Genomic DNA, 8,026 nt, shown 5'->3' with positions numbered 1-8,026 from the left:
TTTTTGTACAAAAAATACAAAAAAAAAATCTGCATTTTAACATGTTTAATAAGTATTGTGTATATATTATTTTTAAAATAGGATCTTTATGGTTCTTATGTGTGTGTTTTCTTAATTAAAAACATTAACATTATGTTCATATGTAACATTTTCAAAAATGGTGGACTTGTTTACGTGATCATGATAACTTAAAGAAATTTGATTCAAAACATGCATAAGAACTGGATCAACCAATTGTATTTACTTCACCTAATTAATTGAAGGCGTCGAATGTTCATTTAATTTGCGATTAAAAAGAACTTAAACGACATAATATAACAGTTATTTTTTGTATTTATTTGTATATAGCTTAATTATACATTTATACTTAAATTTATAGTATAGGTTATACGCATATTATATGTTCTTGACTAAAATTGGCTTTATATATATTGTTTTCAGAAGTTGGCTTTAAACATATTTATATATCTTATCGACATGCAAGATAAGTTAAAGAACTTTCATCTACTTAATTGACTTCATTGAATGCTTTAAATTTAATGTAAATTACATGAATGGTCCATGTGGTTTTGGGTAATCTGCGTGTTTCGTCTTTTTTTTTCTTTTTCTTAATTCGGATTGTCCTTAAAATGTAATTTTGTTGCGTGTTTGATTTGTATCATACTTAAAAAAACTATTTTGTCATTTTTATTTTCTTTTTAATTTGTTAATTATTTATTTCTTATTTATTTATTAAAAAAGTATTATTAAAAAGAGTTGGATCCTACCTCTTACCTTCACCATTCCCATCATCTCTTAATCATCATCATCGATAGATTTTTTCCAAAAACAATTTGCTACAACTACACATTCCTTATTCCCTCATCCCATCTCTTGCCTTCGCCAAAAAGCTCCCCCCTCATTTACCATTGTCGGAAAGCTCTAGGCCACCTCCTTACCATTTCATGTCGTACATAAATTCTCTCGCCAAAAAGCCTAACAATCTCTCCTCCATCAACACCATCGCCTTCTTCACCTTCGATCGAGAAGAAGTGATATCGAACACTGTAGATCTCCGTCGTCAGAGAACATTGCTTATGGCTCCACATCGCCGCTCAACCCCTACATCAGAGGTCGTGTTATCGACCCACCTTCGTTGCTTGGACTGTCGACCTTTAGACCAGTGTTGGTGGTGTTAGGGTTCCACCACCACTTCAAGTATTAGCGACCCACCATCAAATGTTTCCCTTCCATTTCTTTCCTTAACCTCCCGTTCCCCCATCTCTAATCACAACCACCCCAACATTTAACCTTCGTCCTTTTCAGTCTTCTACAACTATGTCATCCTTAATTTTCGGCAACATAATTCCTCCTTTATCGCTAGCATTATTCGCCCCTACACCCACCAGTTAATATCGTGGCGAGGACAAACCTTCACCTGACTAGACATTGGGTTTTGAATTAGTTGGCATTGAATCGAACCATGGGTAGACTTGAAGATTCGAGTATTAGTATGGGTCTTTTATTAAAAGAGGCACATTTTCTACAGATGCGGGTATTCGATTAACGAAGGCAAATTTTCTATAGAGGCGGGTCATCTCTAGTTCTTCCCCTTCTTAGTTCTCTAATCTTTACGGTGGATTTATCCACCGATTTAAAAAAATGAAGCCACATTTCTAAATTAAATTTAGGGACTTAAAGGTGTTTCTTGTCAACAATTTAATTGGTTTAAAGGTTTTTAGGTCTATGATTTTATGGGTTTAAAGGTTTCATCTGAACTATGATTTAAGTTTTTTGTATGATATTGCATTTGGGTTTTTTCTTGTGCCAACAATTGTATACAGTTTTTATTGAATTTTGGATTCTTGTTCATGATTTGTTGGTAAAATGAAAATCGATAGATTTTACCCGGAGAAGACAAATGGGTGATGAAAGAGATGGTCCGATGGTGGTGGTGGTAGTGGTGGATAACCTATCTTAGTAACTTCTGAGTACGATGGGTGGGGCCTAATTGTTTTTAATAATACTTTTTAGCAAATAAATAAGTAATAAATAATTAAAAAAAAAATTAAAAAGGCAATAAAAAGGCAAAATAGTTTTTTTAAGTCTGGCAGAGACTAAATGCACAATAAAATTACATTTTAAGAACCATCCGAACTAAGAAAACAAATAAAAGACCAAACATACAGATTACCTCAAACCACAAAGACCATTCCTGTAATTTACTTTTAAATTTATGTACACACAACTCCTGTTTGGGTGAATCTTTTAACATAATTATTAACTTATTATAATTTAAAAGTTAAAAAAATGTGTAACGTGTTAATTCATCAATATACAAACAATTCATTTAATTAGTTTTCTACTTATTTAAAACATAATAATACAAATTTTAGATCGTTTTTTGTTTGTTGGATAAATAAATTAATCATGCATGCAAGATGAATGCAATGAAACACAACTCTAAAATTGGCGATCGAGAAATTAAATTAACAAAATAACATGGTGATGTATATAATATAACAATCATATATATTTATTTGTACGTAATTTACGTATAGATGATATATCATACAACAACTTGTGGTGGCATTTAATGTAATTGCTTTTAAAGCCCATCTGTTTGTTCACCATATGAGCTCGATCACACGATATCTATAACTTATAACTTAAATACTTCGAACAATATTTGACCAGTAAATTACAGCTTAAATGACTTAATTCCATTATTTAATATTATATATATATATATATATATATATATATATATATATATATATATATATATATATATATTATTTTTCTTATTATACACAGAAAAGAATATACGTGGGTGTCAGTAGTGTGTGTAAGAAGATCTTGCATCTTCTCTCATTAATAGCCTCCTCTCTCGTTGCTTATATTTTCTATAAATTTCACTTATCTCTTAGCTTCTTCATCTCTCTCAATCATATATCACTCATTCAACAGGTAAACATTCATAACTTTCATCATTTTCTTGCATCAATGAGTTGTACATATAGTACAACACTGCATCCAAAAAGTCTTGCAGTTTCCGCAAGGAACTTATAATCAATGAATAATCTTATTAGGGTTTTCTGATATATATGAACCTTGCATGGTTTTTCAGGCGTTGGATGGATGTTACGGTGTGATAATTAAGGAGCACTGTAAGTTTTGTGTTGCCGCATTTAGGTGAACGACTGAACGGTTTCAGATGGAGTTGTCAACGGGTTTGCTGATTTTATCGTGTATTGTGATATATATGATCTGGTTCAACACCATCGTACGGCCGTTAAAGGGGCCACGTGTATGGCCAATATTAGGCAGCTTACCTGGCTTAATCCAGAACGCTAATCGTATGCATGACTGGATCGCCGATAACCTCCGCACATGCGGCGGCACGTACCAGACTTGTATATCTCCGGTTCCCTTTTTAGCCCGGCGACAGGGTCTCGTGACAGTCACGTGCGACCCCAGAAACCTTGAACATGTTCTCAAGGTCAAATTTGACAATTACCCAAAGGGTCCCACCTGGCAGGCTGTCTTCCATGACCTACTTGGTGATGGGATATTCAACTCCGATGGTGACACGTGGCTCTTCCAGAGGAAAACAGCTGCTCTTGAATTCACCACGCGTACGCTCCGGCAAGCCATGGCACGGTGGGTCAGCCGTGCTATTAAGCTCCGGTTTGTCCCGATTTTGGAAACGGCTCAGAAGGAAGGAACACCGGTCGATTTACAAGACCTTTTGCTCCGGCTAACTTTCGATAATATCTGTGGTTTGGCTTTCGGGAAAGACCCACAGACGTTATCCCCAGGGCTGCCGGAGAACAGTTTTGCGGCGGCGTTTGACCGGGCTACTGAAGCTACTTTGCAACGGTTTATCTTGCCGGAGACGATATGGAAGCTGAAGAAATGGGTTGGGTTGGGAATGGAGGTTGACTTAACCCGAAGCATGAAACACGTGGATGAATATATGACGAATGTGATTAACACACGTAAGCTGGAATTGCTGAGTAATACAGAAAGTGGGACGCCACATGATGATTTGCTGTCGAGGTTCATGAAGAAGAAAGAGTCCTACACGGATGCGTTCTTACAAGACGTGGCACTGAATTTCATCCTAGCTGGACGTGATACTTCATCAGTTGCGCTGAGCTGGTTTTTTTGGCTTGTGATAAAAAACCCTAGAGTTGAACAAGAGATTCTGAACGAGCTGTGTTCTATCCTAATGGCGACACGTGGACAGGACACGTGTAAATGGGTGGAAGAGCCATTAGTCTTTGAAGAAGTTGATCAATTGACTTACCTCAAAGCAGCGTTATCGGAGACGCTCCGTCTCTACCCATCGGTTCCGGAAGATTCGAAGCACGTGATCGCCGACGATGTTCTCCCCGACGGCACCGTCGTCCCCGCCGGTTCCTCCATCACTTACTCGATCTACTCAACCGGCCGGATGAAATTCATTTGGGGAGAAGATGTTTTGGAATTTAAACCGGAGAGATGGCTATCGAAGGATGGAAAGAAATTCGAGATCAAGGATCAATACCGATTCGTCTCGTTCAATGCAGGTCCACGAATTTGTTTAGGAAAAGATCTGGCTTACCTTCAGATGAAATCGATAGCAGCCGCAGTGTTGCTCCGGCACCAGTTATCCGTCGTCACCGGCCACCGCGTGGAACAGAAAATGTCCTTGACGTTGTTCATGAAATATGGGTTGAAGGTCGATCTCCGCCCTAGGGATTTGACGCCGATTGTGGAACAAATTGCGAAACTTCAGGCACGGGGCTGACACGTGGCATGTGGTTAAATCTAAGGAAAATAATGCTATATTATTATTGTTATTATTATCCTAATTTGTTTCTTTAAAAAAAAAATTAATAAACACTTGTGAAGAAAACAAAATAAGGGAGCTTGAATTTTTGTGAAATACTATAAAAAGATTCAAAAAAAAGTGTAAAGTATGTCCAGTTACATTGTAAATTAAAGTTTTATGAATGCTGTAGTTACATTTTCGATTTTTTTTTTTTGCCTAACTTTTCACTTTTGCCTATAAATTTTCGATATTGCATCTTTATTTTAAAATTAAAAATTGACACATAGCCTTACGATATTTTGCATATTTTCTTATTTAGTCTCTTAAGTATTTTTTCGTGATTTATGAAGAAATTAGCTATGAAATGATATATCTTTTTAATCCCTTTAACCTGAAATAACCGGTTCTATCTACCAAATAACCAATTGAAAATCAAAGGAGACCCATTGATCACGGTTGGAAACCGGAATCACGGCACGACCGATAGAACGTAAAGGTATGATCAATCTTGTTCTTCATCTTAATCAATGCATCTAGGAACATAGGACCCCACTCCTTAAGGTTGATTTGTAGTTTTGGTGTTTTAGTTTTTTGTTGATCAATCTCTGAAAAGTCAAAATTGGTGTTCTTGTTATTTTTATCATCGATAAATTTTTTATCGGTCACTTCATATATCTTAATGATCGATGTATACTTCTCTTGATCCCTTATTATTAATCGATTCTGATTTGTGAATCGATTTGAACTTGTTAATCTGCGATGTCAAAAATGATGTGGTTCACAAAGGTTTTAATCAAAGTATCAAATTGATTAATATATTGATCACGAATATGATGTGGTTTGATAAATTTTGATCATCTTTAGAAATTTATGATGAATCGAAGTTTAGGGTTTGAAGAATACATATGAGGAACAAACAATGAAAATGAAAGAATTGGTTATAAATTTGGTTGACTTTGATATAAAAAAAAAATTTGGAATTGAAAACTTGGTGATTATCGAAAGATTGAAAGTGATTGTTGAAGTCAATAACCTTAGAGTGAGTTTGGGTTCATGATCATCTTTGGGAATTTATGATGAATCGAAGTTTAGAGTTTGAAGAATACATATGAGGAACAAACGATGAAAATAAAAGAATTGGTTATAAATTTGGTTAACTTTGATATGAAATTATTTTTTGGAATTGAAAACTTGGTGATTATCAAAGGATTGAAAGTGATTGTTGAAGTCGATAGCTTTAGAGTGAGTTTGGACTGATAATTTAATTCAATGATCTGTATTTGAAGGAAAAGTCAAAATTAGTGTTCTTGGCGCATATGAACCAAAAGTGAGACGAACTTAACCATTCGCGGTCGGAGACGAATGAACCTTAAACAGAAATTGGTTTTTTGTTGGATAGATTCACAGCTCGGTTCTGGACTGGGTTTATCAAGATCCAACTAAAAGTCATGTGCTTTTCAAGATTCGATTGTATTACCTGATCATCGCTAGAAAACTTCACCACGAATGAGATGAATTATTTGGGATCAAGTAGGTCGATTCGAAACGGTGAAGATTGGAACCAATCGTTCGGTGTCATTTTCGTGGATTCAACAATCTTCAGTTGTGAGAATTTTAGAGTAAGAAAGAACTGAGAGAGAAAAAGTTGGAGGAGGAATTTTTTGACTTTTCAAAGTCAATGTAAGGTAAAATGGGTCAATGTCTATATGGAAAAGGGGTAACCAGTTACCCTTTTATTTTGTCCAAAGTGGCCAGATTATAACACCAGTTTCAGGGAAATTCCTCCTTGGTGTTTTTGGCATTTAAGATTTTAGAAACAAGGTTTTGGGGGGCCACGATATGGTGGCGAGGGCACCATGATGTGGCCTCACCCGATGTGAATCACACCAACTTTTGGCTGTCACGACATGGCAGGGGATTGGTCTACGACGTGGCAGTCGTGTATTGTGTAAAACCCTAATTTTCAAGGCTTATGCCTTTATTTAAGGGATGTGATGGCTAGGTTTTGCTCACCCTTAGCCTCCATCACATCCTCTCGATCTAAAGCAGCCATAACCTCCATTGTTGATAGTTTGAGATATTTTGGTGTTTTTTTGGTGCTTTGAAGAAAAAGAATGTGTTCTTGGTGCATAGATCCAACAAGATAATCTCTCCATCATCTCATTTCACACATTCTAGACGATTGTAATGTTGGATTAAGGTGTCTAAACTCATAACCAAATTGGAATAAACTTACAAATAGAAGAAAAGTCCTCATTGTGTTGCCCTCATAACCAAAAATAACAAGAACAAATGATATTATGAGAGAGAGAGAGAGAAATGATTTGTTAATATCTTATGTGATTAATATATTAATTGGGAATAAATAATTGATATGTTAATTCTTTATGTGATTAATAAATTAACATGAGATCAATAGTCAAATAATTAATTTGTTAATTTATATGGTTAATAAATTAATAAGAAATCAATTAGAATTAATTAATTATTAATCTGAAATTAATTCCGAATTAATTGGAATTAGTTAAAGGTGCAAGTGATGAATTGTAATTGTTCAATATTTAAACAAAAGAAGCAATTCTAGAACCTTCCATGGCATGGACAGTTTTGGAGGGGTTCTTAGGGTTTTTGGAAGCCTCTTGGTTCCTGATAAAGAAAGGATTTGAAATGAGATTAAATCTATTATTTAATGGATTCAAATCTTGTTTGATCTGCAAGTTACCTAAACTATAAATATTACCCATAGGCTCATTATTTTCATTCATTACTTTACCTACAAGCTTAGGAAAAAAATTTCTATCCCTCTCCTATTTCTTCTCTTCATTCTAGGGTTTTGGGTACAAACCATTAGAGGCACTAAACTTTTGGTGCTTGCTTTACAAGGTTTTCAAGAAGGATATTGGTGTGATTATTTACTAAAATAATCAAGAGGTATGTAACCCTAATCCTATGTATATTTTGATTATAATAGGTTACCATTAGGGTTCTTGATGTTCATAGTTTATTGTTATCAATAGAGAAAGCATAGATCTAAATAGGTTGCATGTGAACTTATGATTAAGTAATTTTTCACCTCATGCATAGACTTATAACCTATAAAACCCATCATGTAAGTCCAATCATTCAAATATTTATGTGTTATTCTTCTAGATCTAGGTTTCTACGCACTTTTCTCCATGTCTGGAATAGTTTGAGTGGATTGGTTCCCTAAAGTTGGAAACTTTATGG

The 8,026-nt window shown here is 35.0% G+C and overlaps 1 protein-coding gene across 1 annotated transcript; it reads left to right on the top strand.

Annotated features, from left to right (window-relative positions):
- The first annotated feature begins 2,799 nt into the window (after positions 1-2,799).
- On the top strand, positions 2,800-5,004 carry LOC145000525 (cytochrome P450 86A22-like). Its single transcript, XM_078959765.1, has 2 exons — positions 2,800-2,949; positions 3,110-5,004. The coding sequence occupies exon 2, from the start codon at positions 3,197-3,199 to the stop codon at positions 4,772-4,774; it is 1,578 nt and encodes a 525-aa protein (XP_078815891.1). The 5' UTR covers positions 2,800-2,949; positions 3,110-3,196; the 3' UTR covers positions 4,775-5,004.
- Positions 5,005-8,026: the final 3,022 nt, after the last annotated feature.

This window comes from Lactuca saligna, chromosome 6, assembly GCF_052625555.1.
Source record: "Lactuca saligna cultivar CGN05327 chromosome 6, ASM5262555v1, whole genome shotgun sequence".
Taxonomy (NCBI): domain Eukaryota; kingdom Viridiplantae; phylum Streptophyta; class Magnoliopsida; order Asterales; family Asteraceae; genus Lactuca; species Lactuca saligna.
The sequence above is the reverse complement of the archived record's forward strand: the minus strand, read 5'-3'. Positions and strand labels throughout refer to the sequence as shown.

Coding starts and splice junctions, on each gene's coding strand:
- LOC145000525 (XM_078959765.1), top strand. CDS start 3,197: ATGGAGTTGTCAACGGGTTTGCTGATTTTATCGTGTATTGTGATATAT.